The following is a 25,355-nucleotide window of genomic DNA, read 5'->3' as shown; positions in this document are numbered from 1 at the left end:
GACCAGTGCATTCAGAGAAAACTCTGAAGTGTGAAAATGCCTATCCTCATTAGGACATTCTGGAAAATTTGAAAGTTCTTCTGTCCTCTGGTCTATAGCATTTATGTTGTCGGAGAACAAGCATTAATCAGATGGGGATAAGATTGCAATCCACAAGATGAGGAGGATAAATAAAACCAATTAAATTATGGCTTTGTTGCCTTCAGGAAAGCTAGAGGGGAAATCCTCGAGGAGGCTTGCTAGGAAAGGAAGGAAGAGCCAGATCATTCTGGAATCTGAGCATGAGTAACGGCAAATGGATGTGATTGTACACGTTTTGTATCGATAAACACACACACAAAATAAAATAAACCAAAAAAGCCAAGTACTATCTGAGTCTCAATGAACAATTCTCGTGCTTACCTCATAACAATGTACAGATCCAACGAAAACTTTTCCAATGTCCAGCAGTTCAAGATTGAAGTGAATCTTTGGCCCCATTCCTTCGCCTTTGATTCGGAGGGGCAGACGGATCTCTCGGCCTATAAAAACAAGTCAGACTTTATTACCCTGAAGGATGCTTCATTACCCCCAAACTACACATGACGTGGTGCCAATGTAAGCAATCAAGAGTTCTGTATCAAATCCCTGTGCTGGACCCAGGGAACTGCAATTTAACCAATGCTGAAGATTTTGCTTATCTTTAGGAAACACGAATACTGGTAGTTTCTTATCTTTAGAGAGCAGCTTACATTGTAATTAAGGCGGATATTTTAGCAGAAAAATTTTTTTAAATTTTAACCCAGTCTCAATGGTATTCTTGTTCCTTATTTTTAAAACAATGTAATTTTTCTAAATCAGAGAAGAGTGACCACTGATAGATGCTTCTTATAAAACGAGAGTCACCATGGGCCTCCACAGGACATCGTTCTCAATGATTTTCCCTACAGTTAGGAAGATAATGGTATTAAAGGATCTGTGTCTAGGAGTCTTACCATAGAGTTTCTTTCAGTAGGGGTAATGGGATCCACTCACAATATCCACGACTGCACACCCACAGTGGACCCAGGGCGGGTGAACAGAGAGCACAACCTTTAGGGTATTGACTGGCTTTGTTTCCTTTTTTAAAATGGATATACCTTTATCTGATAATATATGATCATTATAAAAATATTATAAAGAAAGTAGAAATTCTCACATAATTCTACTACCCAAAGATAACTACTATTAGCATTTTGGTGCCTACCCTTCCATACTCAATCATGTTTAAATACTAAAGTGCTACATGGTCATATTTAAATAGTAAATACTATATTAAGTTTAATGGAAATGAAAGCATATGCTGTTATTACTTTGTAACTGCTTTTTTCACTTAACAATACATCTACAACATTTTTTAATAATTTTTTTTAAATGTTTATTTATTTTTGAGAGAGAGACAGACAGAGTGTGAGAGGAGCAGGGGCAGAGAGAGAGGGAGACACCGAATCCAAAGCAGACTCCAGACTCCCGAGCTTGTCAGCAAAAAGCCTGATGCGGGGCTTGAACTCACATACCACAAGATCATGACCTGAGCTGACGTTGGAAGCTTAACCGAATGAGCCACTCAGGTGCCCCAATATCTGCAACATCTTTACATACCATCACTTGAAGATGAGTTAAATATTTTTAACCAGTCCCTCTTGTTGGATATTTAAATCGTTTCCAGGTTTTCATTCAACAAATTACAATGTAATTAATATCCTTGAACACATTATGAATAATTTCTTTAGGCACTTCAAAGATTTTCTATTGTTTCTTGTCTCCTACAGCTCCTGTTGAAAAGTCAGCTTACTGTCTTACTGCTCATTTGAGGTAAATGTCTTTTCCTCTGACTGCATTAAGATTTTCTTTTGGGGGATACCTGAGTGGCTTATTTGGTTAAGCATCTGACTTCAGCCCAGGTAATGATCTCATGGTTCATGGGTTCGAGCCCTGCGTCGGGCTATGTGCTGACAGCTCAGAGCCTGGAGCCTGCTCAGATTCTGTGTCTCCCTCTCTCTCTGCCCCTCTCCTTCTGGAGCTCTGTCTCTGTCTTAAAAATAAATAAAAAACATTTTTAAGGGGTGCCTGGGTGGCTCAGTCGGTTGGGCGTCCGACTTCAGCTCAGGTCACGATCTCACGGTCCGTGAGCTCGAGCCCCGCGTCAGGCTCTGGGCTGATGGCTCAGAGCCTGGAGCCTGCTTCCGATTCTGTGTCTCCCTCTCTCTCTGCTCCTCCCCCATTCATGCTCTGTCTTTCTCTGTCTCAAAAATAAATAAACGTTAAAAAAAAATTAAAAAAAACATTTTTAAAAATTTTTAAAAAGATTCTCTTTTTGTTTTTGGTTTCTACCAGTTATACCATGATGTTCCCAGGTGACATTTTCATGTATTATTCCTAAGGTTTATAGAAATTTGTGAATCTCTGGATGAGTGCCATGCATCAGTTTTTAAATTTTCAGTCATTATGTCTTCAAATATTGCCTATGCTCCATTTTCTCATTTCTTTCCATCCACACAGATAAATTTTTACCACATTCTATTTGACTCTGATGCTCTTTTCTATATTTATCTCTATATGCCTCAGTATGGATATTTTCTTTAGATTTATTTTTCAGTTTATAAAATCTATCTCTGGCTGCATGTAACAGGCTATTCAATTCTACTGAGTTCTTAATTTGTTAATGTAACTTTTCAGTTCCAGACTTCCCATTAGATTTTTTATAGTTTCCAGGCCTCTGCTCAATCTTTTGAGAATATTTTAAAAAATGTTTAACATTAAAAAAATCTATCAAATAATTATGTTTTCTGGCTCTCTATGAAGTTTATATTGTTTATCTTGGTGTTCTATCAGACTGTGTTGTCTCCTTATATGTTTGATTATTTTTGACTGAGTGCTGGTCAGTGTACATAAAACCTGAAGTGGTCATCTGAAGCCCTGAGAAGATAGTAACTTCCTCTTGCTTCTGGCTGGTGACTAAGGAGTATTAGCATTACCCAATCTTACCACTCTCCACTAAGATTCTGTGAGAGAATTAAGCTCTGTACCAAGTCATATGAGTGACTATCTTCTCAATTCTCCCAAGAAGGGCATATAGCTAGTACTATGCTAATTATAAAAGAGAAGTTAATTCCTCATATTTAATTGATGCCTTAGAACATTAGAGATTACTTCCTAGAACCTCAGCGAAGAACTGTTGTAATCAAATTGATAATTGAAAAAGCAGTCAAAGCTGAGCTTCAACCTTTGGGAGGGCTGATCCATTTCCAGTCCCCACTTCACTGGGTCCCATTATAAAGTCTGGGGAGTTATGAGGGCCCTTTCTCCTTGGGCATCCCATGAACTCCCATGTTTCTTCCCTAACTGTACTTAACTTTTCAGCTTGTCTGTAGTATCTACCAAAAAGGTGGTGTCTCTAAGGATAAAGTGGTGTCCAAAGTCTGACTGTCTTGGCTTTCCTCTTCTCTTGGATCTTGGCCCTGTAATTCTCTACTGTCTTGGTAGCTCTCTTTTGACTATAAAAAGTCCTTGAAAATATTTTGCCTTGCTCTTCTAGTTGTGTTTTAGAGAGAGACAGAGAGACAGAGACAGAGAATCCAAATTGCCTAGCCCACTGTTATTGGAAATAGAATTGCCAGAACGAAAGGATGCACATTTGACATTTTGATAGCTATGGGCATGTTGCCCTCCAGAATGGTTGTAGGAATTTGCACACAAACAACAGTATTTAAAGGTCTGTCTCTCCCTACCCTCCCTGATAGTGGGGATATCACACTTTTGAAAATCTTTGATAATTTGATAGGTTTTCCTTAAATGTATACCATTTACATTTCAAACTCTTTAAGCAAAAATAAAAGATTTGCTCTGTAACATTTTGAACATTGAAAAATACTTTTGATGCTCTGTTAGATATAATCTTTAGTATTATAGTGACTGTGCTTTGAACAATCAAGCCATATTTATAATGTATTATTATTATCATTATAATGCCTTATGGAAATTTATGTTCCAGCCTTTTGTTGCTACTTAGCTTCTGTATCTTTAAGGCTTTCTCTCCATGACTGTCCCTTCAAAGACAGGGGTATTTGTCTCTATGTTCCCTCTAGTGCTTGGCAACACAGTGGTCATTAGGCATGTATTACTTTGATCATAAGAAACAAGAGCAATCAGCAATATTTGGGACAAGTGATCCATTCAAAGGGTTCCCCCAATCCATCTGATCCCTGGAAAAGAGACCACTCTGAAGATCAGGTGTTTGTGTTAACAATACTGTAGAATATAAGTAAAACTTTCAGAGAACCTCATCAACTCACTCCATTATTTTAGAGTTCTAATCTACTGGCAATGATTTTTACTGCTTGGTCAAGAGACAAGTATTTTGACAGAGATCCAACTTTCAGAACGGCAAAGAAGGAGAATTGCAAATATATTGTGGAATAAACAGCAAGACTATTTATAACTGTCAGGCTTAAAGCTTTCCCCATCTGTTACCTTGACTGCCTTCCTTAATAATAACTTTTTTTTTAAAAAAGGAGATGTGTTGTAATAAAGCAGTGAGCTAATGTTTCTTTGGGAATTATTAATTACTTCAACGGAGATTGTTTTATGTGTAGCTAGCCATTTCCTTCACCTAGGATAGGAGTACAAGTGATAACCAGCAGTACTTTTGCCAGAGTTAGTCTACATTTTAAGGTCACATTACAAATGCTACTTTTCTGTAAGATTTATGAAGCAGGGATTTTTCTTGTCTTGGCAAAAGACAGCAAGAGGGACAAATGTGAAGGAACTAGTAAGCTCTAGGACAGATTCCTTGCTAGAAGACTGAAGTATTAAAATGTTTATTTTATTTTATTTTATTTTATTTATTTTATTTTATTTTATTTTTAAATTTTTGTTAATGTTTTATTTATTTTTGAGGCAGAGAGAGACAGAGTATGAGCAAGGGAAGGACAGAAAGAGAGGGAGACACAGAATCCGAAGCAGACTCCAGGCTCCGAGCTGTCAGCACAGAGCCCGATGCGGGCTCGAACTCACAAACCACGAGATCATGACCTGAGCCGAAGTCGGATGCTTAACCGACTGAGCCACCCAGGCGCCCCTAAAATCGTTGTTTTAATGTTCATTTACTTTTGAGAGAGAGAGAGTGCAAGCAGGGGAGGGGCAGTGAGAGAAGGGGAGACAGACTCCAAAGCAGACTCTGAGCTGTCAGCACAGAGCCTGATTCAGGGCTCAAACCCATGAACTGCAAGATCATGACCTGAGCCAAAATCAGACGCTTAACCGACTGAGCAACTCAGTTGCCCCCCAATTTTTTTTTTAAACAGGGCAATTTCCAGATGACACAATACTCTATATGGAAAACCCAAAAGATTCCACCAAAAAACTGCTAGAACTGATTCATGAATTCAGGAAAGTCACAGGATATAAAATCAATGCACAGAAATCGGTTGCATTCCTATACACCAACAATGAAGCAACAGAAAGAGAAATCAAGGAATAGATCCCATTTACAATTGCACCAAACAACATAAAATACCCAGGAATAAATCTAACCAAAGAGGTGAAAAATCTATACACTGAAAACTGTAGAAAGCTTATGAAAGAAATTGAAGAAGACACAAAAAAGTGGAAAAATATTCCATGCACCCGGATAGGAAAAACGAATATTGTTAAAACGTCAATACTACCCAAAGCAATCTACATATTCAATGCAATCCCATCCAAGTAACACCAGCATCCTTCACAGAGCTAGAACAAATAATCCTAAAATTTGTATGGAACCAGAAAAGACCCTGAATAGCCAAAGTGATCTTGAAACAGAAAACCAAAGCAGGAGGCATCACAATCCCAGACTTCAAGCTATACTACAAAGCTGTAATTATCAAGACAGTATGGTACTGGCACAAGAACACTCAAATCAATGGAACAGAATAGAGAAATGGACCCAGAAATGGACCCACAAATGTATGGCCAACTAATCTTTGACAAAGCGGGAAAGAATATCCAATGGAATAAAGATAGTCTCTTCAGCAAGTGGTGCTGGGAAAACTGGACAGCAACATGCAGAAGAATGAACCTGGACCACTTTCTTACACCATACACAAAAATAAACTCAAGATGGATGAAAGACCTCAATGTAAGACAGGAAGCCATCAAAATCCTCGAGGAGAAAGCAGGCAAAAACCTCTCTGATGTTGGCTGCAGCAACTTCTTACTCAACACATCTCCAGAGGCAAGGGAAACAAAAGCAAAAATGAACTATTGGGACCTCATCAAAATAAAAAGCTTCTGCACAGCGAAGGAAACAATCAGCAAAACTAAAAGGCAACTGACAGAATGGGAGAAGATATTTGCAAAAGACATATCAGATAAAGGGTTAGTATCCAACATCTATAAAGAACTTATCAAACTCAACATCCAAAAAAACAAATAATCCAGTGAAGAAATGGGCAAAAGACATGAATAGACACTTCTGGAAAGAAGACATCCAGATGGCCAACTGACACATGAAAAAATGCTCAACATCACTCATCATCAGGGAAATACAAATCAAAACCACAATGAGATACCACCTCACACCTGTCAGAATGGCTAACGTTAACAACTCAGGCAACAACAGATGTTGGCAAGGATGTGGAGAAAGAGGATCTCTCTTGCACTACTGGTGGGAGTGCAAACTGCTGCAGCCACTCTGGAAAACAGTATGAAGGTTCCTCAAAAAACTAAAACTAGAACTACCCTGTGACCCAGCAATTGCACTACTAGGTATTTATCCAAGGGATACAGGTGTGCTGTTTCAAAGGGACACATGCACCCCAATGTTTATAGCAGGACTATCAACAATAGCCAAAGTATGGAAAGAGCCCAAATGTCCATCAATGGATGGATGGATAAAGAAGATGTCGTATATATACACAATAGAGTATTATCTGGCAATCAAAAAGAATGAAATCTTGCCATTTGCAACTACATGGATGGAACTAGAGGGTACTATGCTAGGCAAAATTAGAGAAAGACAAATATCATATGAGGACTTTAAGACACAGAACAGATGAACATAAGGGAAGGGAAGCAAAAATAAAATAACGGGGGGGGGGGGACAAAACATAAGAGACTCTTAAACATGGAGAACAAACAGAGGGTTACTGGAGGGGATGTGGGAGGGGGGATGGGCTAAATGGGTAAGAGGCATTAAGAAATCTATTCCTGAAATCATTGTTGCACTATATGCTAACTAATTTGGATGTAAGTTAAAAAATAAAATTAAAAATAAAATTAAATACATACATACATACATATGTAAAACAGGGGAGTTTCCTATCTCTGATTACAGCGTCCTGATTTCACACAAGAAGCAGGGAAATGCACTACAGAACCCGCTCTAATAGCCTTGAAGGCCTGAATGCAACAGGATCACATTGCATTTAGATGTGATCCAGAAAATATAACCAGGGGCTTGCAAAAACTTGCCATCTATCTTAGACGTCCAATATTATACTTGAACTCCATTCCTGTGCAGTAAGACAAGAAAAAAGAGGAGGAAAAGTATAAATAGAACAAACTGTCATTATTCACATATTTTAGGACTATCCACCTGGAAAATCCTAAAGACTCTGTGAATAATTTTTTAATTAGTAAGATACAGTAATATTGATGGTTACCAAATCAATATTCAAAAGTAAAGTGCATTTCTCCATATAGCAACAACCAGAAAAATTAATTTCCAAGACACTATTTACAATAGCAACAAAAATATAAAGTACCTAGAAATAAATGTAACAATATATATTTAAGATCTTCAAGGGGCAAATCATAAAAGTTTATTGAAAGATATTAACAAAGATCTAATTAAATGGAGAAGTAGGCTATGTCCTTGAGAAGGAAGACTCAATATCATAAAATTGTCAATTTTCTTCCAACTGATCTTTAATTTCAACACTCTGCTAAGCAAAATGCCATCGGGTAGAATGTACAGATTGATTATACAATTTAAATGTAAAATCAAGGGGCCAATAGCAACCAAGACATTCTTTAAAAGAATAAATAGGGCTAATTTGCTCTTTGATATGTTAAGGTCTATTATAAAGCTATTATAATTAAGTTAATGTGGTATTGGGGCAGAAGGTACAAAATGATTAAGGAAACAACAAAAAACTCAGAATAAACGTACACATATATGTGAATTTATGACAGAAGGGAAGATGGACTGGAATGCACAGAGCCAAAACAGCTGGACATCCACATGGCATCTGTGGTAGATTGAATAATGGCCCTCAAAGGTGGTCCCATGTCCTAATTCCTGTAAATATCACCTTATATAGTAAAAGAGTGAATATTACCTTATATGGCAAAGTAAGTGAGTGATTAAGAATTCTGAGATGGGGAGATGATCCTAGATGATCTTTATTACTGTAGCTTAAAAACTGTCGAAATAAGGTAGTGGTAGCCTTCCAATTTTGTTCTTTTCCAGAGTTATTTTGGCTATTCTAGGTTCTTTGCATTTCCATATGAATTTTAGAATCAGCCCGTCAATTTCTATACACCCACATGCACGCATGTGCGTGCGCACACACACACACACACACACGCACAAGCAACTAGAATTTCTATTTGGATTGCATTGAGTCTATCAACAAACTTGAGGAAGAAATGACATCTTACTAATATTAATTATCCACTTGTTAACAAGGTATAGTTTTCCCTTTATTTGGGTCTTTAATTTCTCCCAGCAATGTTTTATAGTTTTCAATGTACAGGTCTTACACATCTCTTGTCAAATTTATCTCTAAGTATTTAGGATTTCTTAATGCTATTTTAAGTGACAGTGTTTTTTTAAATTTCAATTTCCCATTGTTCACTGTATAGAAATACAACTGATTCTCTCTATATAGATCTTGTATCCTGCAACCCTACTACACACTTACTTTTCAGCCTTCATTTAAAACAGATATTCTCTAACACAATCTCCACAGATTTTGATTCAATAAAACATAGATGAAACCCAAGAATCTACATTTTTAATGATCAGCCAGAGTAATTCTATGCAGATTCTCTAGGGATGTTACCCGAAGAAACATGAACCTTGTTTCAACAAGGCTGAATATTAAGTATGCTAATAGGTTTCAACATATGAATTTTGGGAGAACACAAATATTCAGTCCACAGCACGTGCTAAAGATGGGCTCACAATGCAAACATTTCAAACCATCTCAAGAAACACTCCAGTAGGAGGAAAGTCAGTGTTTACCACAAACATGCAAATTAGTACGCCAAGAGTTTGAGATAATAGAAAACTCTTAAAGGAACTCTAACCTCTCATCTTAAAATCTCTCAAGAGGTAAACACAGAAATAGAAACCAAGTTTATGAAATTAAAAATGGAGTAGATGAATACCAAAGAGTAGAAGTAGCTAAACAACTAATCAACTGAGAGAAAGATCTTAGAAAAATACCCAGAATATGTCAAAGAGAAACAAAGAAATAAAAAATGTAAAGAAGTCAGAAGGTATGGTGAGTCCATAGGAAAGACATATATCTAAAAAAAATTCCAGAAGGAGAAAACTGAGATAATGAGATGAAAACAACACTGAAGAGATAAGTGCTAAGGAATTCCAGAACTGATGAGAGATTCTTAGACTGAAGATGCAGGTTTAGTACCCAAGTAGGCTAAACAAAGGCAAATTCACCACAGGGAAGCTGTAGAAAACCAAAGGATGGAGTAATTCTTCTGTCAATCTGATACAAAAGATAGGCAACTGAAAGAAAGGACAGTTAAGCTGCAGGAGATTTCCCACAGTAACCATATGGTCCCTTGTCCATATTTGGAGGAAGCAAGCAGCCTCATGGAGAGACCATGGATGAGGGTTCCAGCAGACAGAACCTGGCGAGGTCCCTGTCAACAGCTAGGATTAACTGCCAGACATGTAGTTGGAAGAGCTATAAAATGATACCAGCTTTCACCTTCAGGCCTGTCCAGCTGTCTCCAGGGAGAGCAAAGTGGAGCTGTCCTTGCTGAATCGGGACCAGTCTGCAGATCTGTGAGCAGAATAAATGGCTGCCAGTTGTTTTAAGCCACTAAACCTTTAGGGTGGTTTGTTATGCACAAAAGATAAAATGGACAAAGTGGCTTACGTAATTAGGGTTTTTACTTTGCTCACATATCCGGGACATTGGGAAATGTGGATTTGGGGGAAGGGAGGGTTTAGGGGTTGAAGGCATGCCGCTGCTCTTGATGATGATGATAACTGGTAAGGATGAAAAGGATTAATATTGACTCAATAGCTACATTCTCTTCAAGTTCCAGAACCATACAGTGGTACTTATTGTAGCTTTTAAATATGTTTTAACACGTGGTGGGGTTAGTCCTCTCATATTATTCTTGTTTTTCTGAGCTTTCTAAGCAGTTCTAGTTCATTTATTTCCTCCATAAGAACTTTGGAATAAACCTAATTAAAAAAAAAAAAACCTTGATATTACCACTGAGATCATGTTATATTTACAAGGAGAACTGACCAATTTATAATGTTGATATTCCTGACCAAAACTATCAACATACCTTTCCATTTGTTTGAGTTTTCCTAAATCTGGGTATGGATACATATATATTTTCCCTATATTCTGTATGTTTGAAATATTTGATAATTGAACATACAACTTAAAGTAAATAAGGTAGTTGATCAAGAAAATAATTTCTCATTCACAGGACTAAGAAACCCTATATTATTATGAGGTTGCAGTCTGATGAGTTGTGAAGAAGAAAACCTACAAATATGTAGAGCATTATTTATTATTCTGAAAACTCAAAAATGTTTTCAGTGATTGGGGTGATTTAGCTTTCTCTCTCCTAAGTGTCCATTCTATAGTTCAGCTGAGATAAAGGTCAAAAGCTCTAAATTGTGCTAAAAATTCAGATGTTTCTTTCTTATGATGGGCAGAAGGAAAATGGACACAGTAGTTACATTTTAATTGGGTCCTTAACGGAAGTAGGTACATCTGGCATCGTTTCCATCATGCTGCTTTTTCACATCTGACTCTGAAGCACCCACTAACGATGTTATCTAGCAATATATTTCACAGTTTAAATCAGAAAGTGTTGCTTACTTTGAAGCTCCCATATGGTGATCCAAACCAAATATGTGTGGTTTCCCGTTGAGTTTTTTTTTTTTAAAAAAGGTCATCTCTTCATGATTAGATTAGGATTTTCCACATTACATTGGAAAGTCAAGATAGATAAAAAGTCAGTTTCAAGCCACAGATCAGACCATCAGCAAGTCTTTATGAATATCTAACATCCAGTTTAACTACTTCTAAGAAAATCTGAAAATTTAAGTGAAGAAAAACATTTCAGTTTCAGATGAACTGAAAAGATTTCAGTAATGTTGTATTTCCTATATTCAGATTTAAGCAGGTCACTCACTCCCTTGCTTAGGGCCCTTCTGTGATTTCCCACAGCAGCCAGGAGGAATTCCAAGGTTCTTAGTCTGGCAGTCAAGAGCAGCTGTCCCTGAGCTAACTACTCCTGCAGCATCCAACTCCATATCCTGCCCCTTCTCTCCTCCCAGTCTCTCTGTCTTTTTGGCAGCCACATGCCAAGAATTTGCAATTCTTTGCCATTTCATTCTCTTGCCATGTATTTTCACAAAGTGTTTCCCTCCCTGACATGCCCAGCACCTCCCCCCACCCACACACATCCTTTTTTTATTTGACTAACAAATACTCCAGAAGGGTCACTTTCCCTGAGGAGCCTTCCCTAGAAACCAAGACTGAGCTGTGTGTGCCCTGTACCCTCATCTATTAATGCATTCGTTCACTGGATAGCATTGCAATATAATTGCTGGTTACTTTCCTCCACTCATTTCTAATGCTTTCTGAGGGCAGGAGCTCTGGTTTCGTACATCTTTGTACTCATGGTGCCTAGATATAAAAGCTTTCAAAAGAAAAAAAAAGTTGCAGGTGGAGATGTGGGTTAAATTTCATGCATCTCAAGAGGCCTCCTCAAGACAAATGACACTGGCCTTCCCTGCTACTTCCTGTTTCTGAACATATATTTACAGGATGGAATACTACACAACAATGAAAACAAAATAGGACTGGGGCTATGAGCAACAACATGGATGAGACAGACATGCAGATTGATGCCAATTATGTACGTTTCAAAAACAGACAGTACCAACTTGCATTGTTTATGCGCACACACATTGGGGTAAAAACTACAAATGAAGGCAATGAAATAATGACCATGAAGGATAGAATGGTGACGATCTCAGGGGGAGGTTGGGGTGAGGGAAGTGTGCCTGGGAAGGGACACACAGGGGGCTTCTCAGGACTGGAAATATTATCTTAGTAGCATGTATGTGATATTTGTCTTATAATATATATGCATGTGTATTAGTTCCCTGTTGCTGCTAAAACAGGTCATCACAAACTAAATGCCTTAGTGCACAGGTTTATTATCTTAAAAATTATAGAGGTCAGAAGTCTAAGATGCAAGATGGGTTTCACTGGACTAAAATCAAGGTGTTGGCAGAGCTGAATTTCCTTCTGGAGACTCTGGGGAGAAATCTATTTTCTCGCCTTTTCCAGCTTCTAGAGGCTGTCCACATCTCTTGGCCATTTATCTTCAAAGCCAGAAACGGCTGGTTGAGTCATTCTCTTATCACATCACTCTGACACTGAGACTGATACTTTTGCCTCCCTCTTTGAAGTTAAAGGACACTTATGATTATCTACTGAGCCACTCGCATAATCCAGGTTAATCTCCCTATGTTAAGGTCAGCTCATTGGTAACTGAAACTCCATTTTCTGCCCTAATTTCCCTTTGTCAGGCAATGTAACACATCCACAGTAACATATTCACAGGTTTGGAGATGGACATCTTTGGGAGGCTGTTACTCTGCCTACCACAGTATATTTTATGCACATTTGTGAATGTATGTCTTGTTTCTTTTTAAAAAAATTTTTTTAATGTTTATTTATTTCTGAGACAGAGGGTGAGCGGGGGAGGGGCAGAGAGAGAGGGAGACACAGAATCAGAAGCAGGCTCCAGGCTCTGAGCTGTCAGCACAGAGCCCGATGCAGGGCTTGAACTCACAGACCAGGAGATCATGACCTGAGCCAAAGTCGGATGCTCAACGGACTGAGCCACCCAGGCGCCCCTGTATGTCTTGTTTCTTAGTGACAAAAGGTTAAAAATTAAATGATAGTATGTAAATACTAAGGATTCCTATGGGACCATGAAAAAGAATGACACTTTTTATTTAGTGTTCATGGAATAATCTGCAAGAAATACTTAATAAGCAGTGTCAAAACCATTGTGTATAGTATGCTATAATTTATGTAAAAAGGCATGAAGGGGAAGCATATCCATACGTATTTTCTTCTATAGGCTCAAAGTATTTTTTAAATGCAAAAGCAAAGCAAAATGAAACAAGGGAAGGGGCTTTTCTATCTGCCTAAAAAGCATTTTTTAGTGACCTAAAACCAGGAAGTTTTACCAATTCTTTGAAGATAATACTAAGGAATCATCACCAGCCCTTGAAAAGACACAGTGAATTACATGGAATTTACAAGGAAGATAATATGGAATTACAAGGTAAACAAAACCCTTCTCTGGCAATCATGTCTTTTAATAAACCACTATCAGAATAAAGAAGAATGTCATGCAGATGGAAAATTATACTATTCAGTTTATCCAGGATGTGAATTCTGTGGCAGAATTCACAACTGCAAACAAAACAATAGACGAACACAGCTAGTTATGTAATGTTTGGGAACCTCCTGGAGAGCAGCCAACCCCCTGGAACGTGGCCAAGCACGACACCCCGCGAGTCATAGATGGGAGGGAGGATCTACCACCTGTGGCATGGGGGCCACTGGAGCATTTCCAGCCTCTGTCTGAACACTGATGTACCAGCATTTCCTCCAGACCCATTTAGAAGTCTGGGGTAAATGATGCTGGTATGAAGTGTAGAAATGGATTTATGTCGATCCTGAAGCCCCTGGTCCATTCTGCATCCATTCTGGGGCAATCTTGAGAATCCTGCATTCATGAGCAAGGCAACGACCAGATCAAACCAGGATTCATTCACTCATTCATTTTTTTCATTTATTTGCTCATTTATGGAATCAATATTTATCGAGTGACTTTATCTTCCTGGTGCTAACAGCATAATAGAGTATCATTTCAATATATAAATTTTTTAAACAAGCATGTAAGTGAAAACAAACAAAACAAATCATGATCATACAAGTCAAAGTGATGGTTACTTCCAGGGAGAATGGGGGAAAACGTCATCAGGAAGGGACATATATAACTGGGGGGAGGGGGAGGGCAGCACAATCTTGGCTTAGGCAGCCCATCCTTCTATACTGTTCTTAGACTGCTTGACCTCTTTATATACAGAGAAAAGTGGCTGTGTAGACATGCACTGAAAACATGCTAGGCAGAGCAGAACAGTGGGATTTTTGCCTTGAAGTTGCTAGCGACTGTGCATTCTTATTACTCTCTCTCTCTAGACATTTAATATTTTGTTATTAAAATAACCACCACAGCTGTAAATCCTAGGAGACCTAAACATTAAACAGCAGAAGTAAATAGCACTAATTACCCTGAAAATTAAACCCACTTTCTCATTCTTATATACAAATGAACAACCACAGATCAGAAGGCACTGGAAGGAACTCTGTGACTGCCTGACACTTGCTACCTTGGAATTTTCTGACAAATAAATACTTCTCTTCACATCCTTATTTAAGAGCATTGAATGGCATTTAATGTCATTCACTGCTCATGTTTGATTAAAATCTGGTTCTTTGACAACAGATGATCAATCCTATACATCTAACATTAGACTGTTAAGATCTCCAGAAGAATAAAATGAAATATGACAGAGGAAAATATGTAAAAAATAATACAATTTCCCAGAGCTGAAGTAACACATGAGTAATCAGACTCAAATGGCCCATAGAAAGCTGAGGAGGATGAGTTAGAAACCTCACCCTTGGATATGGCTTCATGACATTTCAGACCTCAAGTACAAAAAGAAAACCCTACAAAATATTGAGAGAGAAATAACAGGCCACCTAGCAAGGAATGAGAACTAGGTGACTTCAGACTTCCGGACCTTTACCATAAAGTTGGCACAATGTCTTCAACATTCTGAAGACAAAAAATTTTAACCTAGAAGTGTCAGCTAAACTATCAGGTGAGTATGGAGGCAGAATGAGAAATTACCAGGTATGCAGGGATCAAAGTTTCCCTTCTATATACCCTTTCTGTGGAAGCTACTTGAGCAAAGTGAGAGTAAAAAGATACAATGGAACACACATGGAAATTTAAAAAATTCCCTGGTAATAACTATGCAGGAGGTGGCTGATCTGACTTGGAATGAGAAGCTTGTGGGCTCTGAGAAAAATGTCTTCAAGGAAAAGAAGAGCATGTATTCGAAAATTAGATAGGATGGAAGAAATGAAGAATGAGAAACATCGGCGGGGGGGGGGGGTGCGGCAAAAGCTGCACAAAAGAGTCAATTCGATGATGAAGTAAGCTAACGTGAGGCATAATTGTGAGACCTCGTGGACGGTGAAGAGAGGGAAACTAATTGCTACACACCTTAGGGGAATTCTTTGCTGATTAACATTCACCAATAGAGGTCAGAACATCCAACCATCAGAGGATTAAAAAAGTTTAATCCCAGAATAAACTTGGCCCTTCAGTGTACAGAATTTATGTAGACGAACTAGAGGATTTAAATATGGTTACCAATCATTTTAATACAAAAGTAGAACAACTCATAGAATTTGAGAGGGTGGGGCACCTGGGTGGCTCAGTTGGTTGAGCGACCGACTTCGGCCCAGGTCAGGATCTCATGGTTTGTGAGTTCGAGCCCTGCGTCGGGCTCTGTGCTGACAACTAAGAGCCTGGAGCCTGCTTCGGATTCTGTGTCTCCTTCTCTCTCTGCTCCTCCCCACTCATGCTCTGTCTCTCTCTGTCTCAGAAATAAATAAATATTTAAAAAAATTAACAAGAAAATTTGAGAGGATGGAATGGTGGTGAGCAGGTCAGGGGTCCCAACACCTGTACGTGTCAAAGAGAGGCCATAGAATTGATGGAACAAAAAATACAGTTTTAAGTATATTATTTAAAGCTACAAATAAAACTCGAAAAATAAAATAAAAATAATTGGGTTGCCAGGGGCTGAGGTGGAGGAATGGGATGGCCTGTGACGTGGCAGGAAGGAACTTCGTGGTGTGATGGAAATATTCTGTACCTTTATTTTGGTGGCAGTTATTCTATTGGGGTTTGTCAAGGCTTGCTGAACTGTACACCAAAAACCGGTGAAATACACTGCATGTAAATTATTATTTTTTAAAAGGAATACGCTTTAAAAAAAAAAGGTGTATTCATTTATTTTGAGAGACAGAGAGAGAGCAGGGGAGGGGCAGAGAGAGGGAGAGAGAGAATCCCAAGTAGGCTCCATGTTGTCAGCACAGAAACAAATGTAGGACTTGAACCCACGAACTGTGAGATCATGATCTGAGCCAAAATCAAAAGCTGGACACTTAACGGCCTGAGCCACCCAGGCGCCCCAACTGCATGTATATTATAACTCAGTAAGGCGAGCAAGGGAACAATAAGATCATAGGGAACTAAATCCTTATCTTTCAGAGCAGGAGTCTCAAGAGGTAATGTGAGAAGCTGGCAAATAAACAAAACAGCAACATAAGCATAGAATTAGTAAGGAAAATTACCACCACAAGAAACAGCCAAAAGCGCTTCATCTTGAAAGTAACACTGGAGACTACTCTTTAGCTTTATCATCTTATTATCTACCTGTTTTACTTATTTATTGGCATCAGTATTTTAAAAGAGAATTCTGAGGCATTTTTAAAATATAGAACACCTTCCAGAGTAGTACGAAGAGCCTCCATACATCCTTTACCCAATAATCTCCTCGAAAGCAAAGGATCCAGTCATCCAGATGTCATGGCTCTTGAGTCTCACTCAATCTGGAACAGTTCAGTCTTTTCTTGACTTTCAAGAGCTTGATATTTTTGAAGATTACAAGCTGTTAATTTTGGTTTTTTCTTCAATTTGGGTTAATCTAATGTTTCCCCATAATTAGACCGTGTTAGATATTTTGACCCTAATATCAGTGAAGAGATGTTTGTTTTCATTGTATCCTAGTGAGCAGTCCGTGAGGTTGATTTGCTGGATGACTACTGTTAGTATTAACTAAGATAACACCTCCCAGTTTTCTTCATTGTAAAGTTAGATTTCTCCCCTTTATAATTAATAAGCATTCTGAGGTAGGATATTTTGAGACTACATAAAATCCTGTTCTATACCCTGCTTTCACCCATTATTTTAAGATCCATTAAATCTTCAGAATGCTTTTTACCTGAATTCATTATTACCCGAAGTGCTAAATGGTCAATTTTTATTTAGTGGATTCAGAGATTCCTATTTAATCAATGTGTTGCAATCTATTAGCTATCATTATTTATTTTGATTCTTAACTTGTTTCAAATTTGGTCAGTGGAAGTCCCTTTGCTGGCTTCTGTATCACTTTGACATAACCCTGTCATTCTTTGAGCATTTCCTTAGTTTCCAGCAGGAAAGGAATGTTCCCAGCTCATCTTCTTTCTCTGCCTCAGTCCTGATAAAAGGCCCTCATGGCAGAGGGCAGGATTCAGAAACCAAACTTTGGGTACTCAGTGTGCTCACTGCAATTAGGGTCTTAAAGCTGCCAGGATCTCTTAATAGACACAGTTAGGAAAGATGCAGCTCTATGTACATAAACGTATACACACATTTATACATCTATTTATTTCTGCCTCTGTGCATATCAACAACCATGAGTTCATAGGGAAGGAACTCCAATTCCATTCCAATACCAAAGCCTCATCTTAGCCTTTCTCCTTTCCACATATACATATCTGTCTATCTGCCTCCTCCAAGAGTGAAAAATACTGGCTTTTGTTAGCCTCGATATATTTACTTTTGTGTTTAATTCCTCTACCTGTATCCAATCTTCTGAAGCTGTCAGGTTACCACTCTATTTGTACATCCCCCTTGCAGCTTCTGGCCACTGCCAGGCTGTCTTCCCATCCTCCCTGGCTGCATTATTTTGATTAAAAACTCAAAAAGTAAAAAATTCAAAAGCCAAAGACTATAAAAAGAACAAGAATCAAATGTTGAGGCTTTGTGTCAAGTAATATTCTTTATTGTTCCAAAAATCAAGAGCAAACCCAGCTCCGTGGTTTCCTATCCCCGTGACTACACTATAATTGTAATGTACTTCAAAGTTTGATCTGTTCGAGAAAAAATGAAAAGCGCATAGCTTGACTCTATTATTCCCCTGTTGATATCATGTACTTCCTGTAGTCTGCACACAAACACACACACACACACATGCATGCACCCCTCTTGATGCTCTGGGCACTTGGTAACCTGCGTTTACCACACAAAGAAAGTCTTTACCTGAAATGTCACAGTAAACTGTCTGCTGATAGAGCTTGGCTTCCAGGGGATTAAAGTACACAGTGATTTCAGCTGATGAGTTAGGCCAGACATCACCTTCCTGAAACCATAAAAGAATCATTAAAAAACAATGTGATAAAGGGAAGACACTGCTTTTAAATGTTGCTATTATGTTATAACCTCAGAAAATTTGAAGGCAATATTTTTACAACAGATAAAAGAAAGCACTATTTTACCCAACAGATAGTAAATTTATTCTACTCGTTAAGAGGTGGTACCAGTTGGAAGCAAGCTTCAAAGATAATTTCAGTGAGTTCATGAATATATAATTACTACAGGAAACTAGGATGTTTAGAACATTTTCAGTATTTGCGTATCCAATGGACACTTGTTGTATGCCAACAGATGCCTGACACTGGGCTTCAGGGATGAAGAAAGGTGAGGTCTGAGACTACAAGGAACTCACATCTTAAAGCGGTCATAAGTATGCTTACAAATATTTTATGATAGATGTGATAGGTGCTGCACCATATCTGTCTGTATGTCTGTCTATCTATCTATCTATCTATATGATCTGTATATCATATCTATCTATCTATATGGTCCAGATGAGTAACTTACTTGATGGAGGGGCCACGTTCCTAACTTTTAAGGTGACAGCACAAGGACATACTCTTAACTTGTGAAAACATAGCAATGGTCCAAAGCAAAACAATGCCCAGATCAAACGCTGGTTCTAATCCAGTGTGATATTTCTTGTTTTAATGCAAACCACTCGAAAGTAGTAATAAAGAAACCAAGTTTTGAAATTGTAATACAACATGCCACATAGGAGAATCTCCTTGAGGTATTCATTGAAAAAGATTTTTGTATTAACCATGTAACCTGGGGCCTCTTCATTAAATTGTCAGGACTGTAAAAGGAGATGCCAGTAACACCTGCTTCAAAGGGTTTCCCACCCAAAGTCTGACAAGGTCATGCAGGTCAAATGCTTTGCCCCACACTTGGTACACAGTTAGAGCTCAATAAACAACTGTTTAATATAAGTGATGTTACCTTTATGCCACCTGGAAAGAATAAGATAAAAGTATTTTTCAAAAATTAGGGGGGGGATGGTGTGTATTTTTCTATGGTTTTTGTAAATAGGACCAAGTAGGGAAAAAGTGATAATCACATCAGGAAAGTTATAAATGACCCCACTGGCTAAAGAGAAAACTAAAAAAAGACAACTTGGCTCTGTTTCAGACAATCCCCAATGCATATTGTATTCACTCCAGGCTGGCTGGAAATGCACATAGTGGTAGAGTAAAGAATCAAGCAAGGAACAAAATGGTTTACAAAGCAGACATCGAACAAGAGGGTGGAAATAGAAAACTAGAGCCAACTCGGGTTTGTTCATGAAGGCAACAGACTGATCAGTGAACTTCCCAGGCAGTATCCTGACGTCACAATGATGAAGGGCACAGAAGCAGCGGTGAGGGCTGCGAGTGTTGCATGGATCCTGCAAGCTCTCACATCCGAGATCAGCCCACTAGAATGAAGGCCCCATGACTGCAGGGACCGTTTTATTCCCAGCACCTAACCCACAAGTGGCTCACAGTCCTCAACATATTTATTCAATCGGCTGTATCCACGACTGTATAGTTATCAGCCGATGCCTATTCATCTTTGCAGCCTATATCTGCCATATTCTCAACTGGACAAAAGTCATACAAATTTAGAGCTGAAAGGGACCTCTAGGATCATGTGGGGATAGGGAAGCCCTAAGTGCTTTCACTTATTGAGGCATTTCACTTTTCCAAACTTTGAAACCAGTATTTGTTCCCTTCTGATAAATGGCAAATGCTGGTCCCTTATGACTTGGGGCTCCAATGATATGGAGTGTTAGGAACACTCTCAGCTAGAACAGACAAAGTGGTCAGGCACAAGAGGTGGCTCGTCCATTCACAGGCCCAATGGTGCACATTTCATCTTAGAACTGAAGATCCGGACTTCCTCCTAACCAGTAGACAAATGTATTCTTCTGGTGGGTTTAGATGCTGCTCTGTTTGCGGGTGCAGAACGGACACGACTAACCTGTTCCTATCCAAACTGACTGACCAAAGGAGCTACTTTGGATCCTAAGAAAACCTATGCTAGAAAAGTCTCACCAGGACAGTAAGATGTGGTCCCAAGAAGGATACACTGGAAATCAGATAAGCTCAGTACATGTGAGAAAATTCAAGCCTCTTAGTGTTTGGGGTGCACCAGACGACTTTCAAAAGCATTATCCCAGCAAGAGAATCCAGGATCCATGTGCACACAAGATGGAAACACACTTAAGTTCTATCCTAGAAGCATTATTGGACACCGCATCACCACAAAAGTCTGATTAGCAGAACTGGTGGGTTGGAAAACAGTGGGAAGACACACTCTGGAGGTGACCAGAATCTCCCCCAGAGGAGGGAGCATTGGTGTTTGGATGTGATCCATAAGAGGATCCTCTGATCTGGAGGCTCCTGGAGGCTGATAAGCCATTCTGTATAGTGAGGAAAGACGAGTGTGAGGGAATCTGAGTCCACAGGGTTCAGTCTGAGTGAATGGGACCATGGGCTCAGTGCCTCCTTATCCTGGGCTGCGGTGGTTTTACTGTGCCAGCAACGTCTGCTAGTCACCTGCAGCTTTTACTGAGCCCTGGGAGAAAATTCAAGCACAAATCCTATTCTAAAACCCTCTCCTGGGGGTACCTGGGTGGCTCTGTCAGTTAAGCATCTGACTCTTGATTTTGGCTCAGGTCATGATCTCACAATCGTGAGACTGAGCCCCCTGTTGGGCTCCACACTGAGCATGGAGCCTGCTTAATATTGTCGATCCCTCCTTCTCCCTCTGTTCCTCTCTCACTCTTGCATGCATGCTCTCTCAGAAATAATAGAAAAAGAAAAGAAAAGAAAGAGAGAGAGGGAAAGAGGGAGAGAGGGGGTGAGAGAGAGAGAGAGAGAGAGAGAGAGAGAGAGAGAGAGAGAAAGGAGGGAACGAGGGAGGAAGGAAGAAAACCGTCTCCTGGGCTTGTAGGAGTTAATATACATTAAGAGGACTATGTGTATCTATAAAAAGAGAAATGTGGTCATTCCATTTCCTCTCACAGAGGGATGCTTTCAATATCAGGTCATTTGAAGGAGTTAGGAACTTGTAGAAGGACACTTATTTTTCACTTGGGATTTAAAAGTTAAGTAACTTCTATTTCTTTTTTTCCTTTTTTTCACATTTTAAAAAATGTTTTATTTATTTATTTTGAGGAGGGGTGGAGGAGAGAGAGAGAGAGAGAGAGAGAGAGAGAGAGAGAGAGAGAGAGACTTCCAAGTAGTCTATGCACTGCCAGCATGGAGCCTGGCACGGGGGCTTGAACACACAAACCATGAGATCACGACCTGAGTTGAAATCAAGAGGTGGTCATCTAACTGACTGAGCCACTGCTGCTCCAACTTCTATTTCTTTACAGCAAAAACTCTTTATAGCACCTTCTAGCAAATCAGAGAAAACAAACCTCAGAAACAGGCAATCAGCCTAAACTGACCCCACTTTTACTTACATAGCTCTGAAACATTTCACATTACTTCTCAACTCTTCTGAAATTAAATTTCCGTGTCATTTAAGTCTCTGAAAAGAATTTTTCCTTCATTATTGCTCCATTTTAAAATCTCTTTCTGAAAACCAAAACACTCAGAATTCTCCCTGTTGGCTCTGCCATCAATATCCTTTCTTCCCAGTCCTCTGAAACCAACCTCACCACACAGAACCCCTGCTGTTCTGCTTTCTTCCATGTGTGTTTTGGGGGTGGGGGTGGGGGTGTGTGTGTATGACCCATCTTCTACCATCATCTATTCTTCTACTCCAAATGAGAGACTGAGTATACAGAATGTGACCCGTAAGTTACTCTTATTTTGTTTGTTGAAAATAATTGTCAAAATGGCCTTCAGTTATGTTGCAATTATCTTCCTTCTTGATCTTAATATTTGTTTTTTCCTCAGATCCACAACTGCATTTCATTTCTCAATCAAGCAGCCTACTAGAAGGAATCAGCTTTGAATTTTCAGGTCCAAAGCTAACTCTCATACTGCAGCTTTTACTCAAATATTAAATATTTCTAGAAATGGGATGTCATGCTTCCTTCTGGAACAAGAACAACCAACTGACTTGCCAGATAGTTTTGAGACTTTTGGAAAGCTGTCTATGAACACACTGCCACTAGTTCATAACAGGTGATTGATACCATCATGATAAAGTTGTCCTTTTAAAGTTATCTTCTTAAAAAACCTACATTGACAATGACTAAAGGGGCTATTTTAAAAATATCCTTTAAGAACCCTTAAATAAAAAACAAAATATTTTTTCTAAAATGTTTAACGTTTATTTAATTTTGAGAGAGACAGAGGGCGAGGGGGGGAGGGTCAGAGAGAGAGGGAGACACAGAATCTAGGTTCTCTATGAGCTGTCAGCACAGAGCCCAACATGAGGCTCAAACTCACAAACTAAGGGATCATGACCTAAGCCAAAGTCCAATGCTTAACTGAATGAGCTACCCAGGTGCCCCCAAAAACAAAATGTTTTAAAAATCACCTTCCTGGGTGCCTGGGTAGCTCAGTGTCTTAAGTGTACGACTCTTGATTTCGGCTCAGGTCAGGATCTCACAGTTCATGAGTTCGAGCCCTACATCAGATTCTGTGCTGGTAGCATGAAGCCTGCTTGGGATTCTCTCTCTCTCTCCCTCTCTCCCTCTCTGCCCTTCCCCCGCTCTCAAAATAAATAAACTTAAAAAAATACTTTTAAAATAAAAATCACCTTCCTTCCCACCTATCACCCATCTCCTTCCTCCTTCTTCCTCCTTCCTTCCTTCTTTCCTCCCTCCCTCCCTCCCTTCCAATGAAAGATTATGGAAAGTTTTGCAAAATTAGAGCCCAAATGCAAGAACAGAGCTACATATATATGTTTAATTCACTTGGTTTATCTGGAAAGTAGTTTACAATATGGCTCAATGCCTACCTTTGTCATATAAAATAGTTGCATTTTGATCCCCAACTTAAATTTAGGAGAGTGAGCCAAATGTTTGCTATTCAGATGTTATACTTTCCAATCTTACTCCCTAATCTAATGAGATTGAATTGAATCTAACTAAATCATAATATTGGCAACCATTAACCAAGAGTTCATGTTCCCAGCACTGTGTTAAGTGCTGATATACATTATCTGCCTCAAACTTTACAACCTTGTGTAGTATTATCCCCATTTTAAAGATGAGACAACCAAGGCAAACAGAAGTATCTCATCCAAGACCACACCAGCAGTAGAGCTGGGATTTTATAATATATTTTTCTTTAATTTCTTTAATTTACTGAACCCCCACCCCACCACTGCCCGCAATTATAACAAAAGGTCAGGCCTCACCTTCCTCACATCATAAAAAAGAAAAATGTCAGAAGAAATCTAAAACCACTACAACTGATAACGTTGGGCTGAGATGAGGCCAGCATGACCTGGTGCTCCCATCTGGCAAACATGGTAGGAGAGCCTATATGCTCATATGTTCAGTTACTTTGGAAGGTGTCTCAGGAGATTTTTTGGATGACATAGTCAACAGTAATATGTCGCAGCTCTAGAGAAATGCATTGGTATATCATTATAAAGCTATCCTAGTTGGGTCAGGGTACAGTCAGCTCAGAACAAGTACAGTGAACAATGGCTTCAAGAACATCTGTATAACATGTGGTGAATCCCATCATGTTCCAGCAAAATGGAAAAGTTCCCGACTACATCAATAAATATTTTCAGCTGTGTTGTTATATTTAAGGAAAAAATTTTTAACTTCTCATGGGAAATAAAAATACCTTCTTAATCAGGTTTCTATCAATCAATTAAAAACAGAAGCACTGATAGGAAGCTATACTCTGTTTCACCACCTACAATTGCTCTTCTAGAATCTTCCAGATCAATGAGAAATATCATAGCTCTCTTTATCATCACTCGGGACAAGTAGAAGTTGTCTCCAAGAGAAATAAGAAACAAAAATGGAAGCTAATATACTGAAGGTAAACTATCCTAATTATCATTGAGAGAAAAGATCGAGTCGGCATGTGACAGGCAAGGACATACTTGTACTCCATTGTAATTCCTGAGGCAAGACGCTGTGCTTTTCATAAAGTTTTGATTCTCAAAATAATGACCAGAAAAAATTTTAAGAGAGGGAACTAAGATCTGACCATTGTCAGAGCAAGCTTCACTGAAGATGTGTCCTGTTTTCAATGAGATACTCCAACCTGTCTGCAGTGAAAATTCCACTGAAGTTTTGGAGGAGATGAGGTAGTTGTGTGCGATGTTCATGCCCTTCTCTAGAGAGAACAGATTCTTGTCTCTTTTAACACAGAAGGGTGTTAACTTTTATTTAATGAGCCATGGGAAACTTTCCTGTTTCTAAAGACTCCCCCAGGCCTCCCTCCACCTACTATGGCTCTCCAATACAATAGTGGATGTACCAGGCGGAAAAGGTTTGCCTGAGCACAAAGATCTGAGATGACGAACAATAATAAAAGGAGACTGAAGGATGGAAAACCATACTGACAGAAGAGCTGTGACTTGTCAAGGACACTTTGCTCTCAGCAGATTCCTGTCCTCCTTTCTCCTTTCTGGTGTCCATTTCTGAGGAGTCAGCTCCCACATGTTTGCAATGTGACTCATGACTAATGGTACAAGTGGAAGGGGTTTGCAGCAAAAAGCGAGATCTTTCCTCTTTGGTAGCCATCTGGGCTTCCACCCAACCTGGTTCTGCTGAGCCTACATGCTATGCCGATTTGGGAAAAATAAAGCAAACTAAATTTGAGCTGTGCTTTCAGTCTGAATTGCTG

The 25,355-nt window shown here is 39.0% G+C and overlaps 1 protein-coding gene across 1 annotated transcript in view; it reads right to left on the bottom strand.

Annotated features, from left to right (window-relative positions):
- HYDIN (HYDIN axonemal central pair apparatus protein) overlaps nucleotides 1-25,355 on the bottom strand; it is a 312,192-nt gene that overhangs the window by 102,455 nt on the left and 184,382 nt on the right. Inside the window, exons 11-12 of the mRNA XM_049622586.1 lie at nucleotides 18,481-18,580; nucleotides 403-521 (exon numbers count right to left, since the gene is read on the bottom strand). Coding sequence (XP_049478543.1) covers nucleotides 403-521; nucleotides 18,481-18,580 — 219 coding nt within the window. The remainder of the gene's footprint in view (nucleotides 1-402; nucleotides 522-18,480; nucleotides 18,581-25,355) is intronic.

The sequence above is a fragment of the Panthera uncia genome, assembly GCF_023721935.1.
Source record: "Panthera uncia isolate 11264 chromosome E2 unlocalized genomic scaffold, Puncia_PCG_1.0 HiC_scaffold_20, whole genome shotgun sequence".
NCBI classification, from domain to species: Eukaryota; Metazoa; Chordata; class Mammalia; order Carnivora; family Felidae; genus Panthera; species Panthera uncia.
Note: the sequence above shows the minus strand (reverse complement) of the source record. Positions and strands in the feature narration are given on the sequence as shown.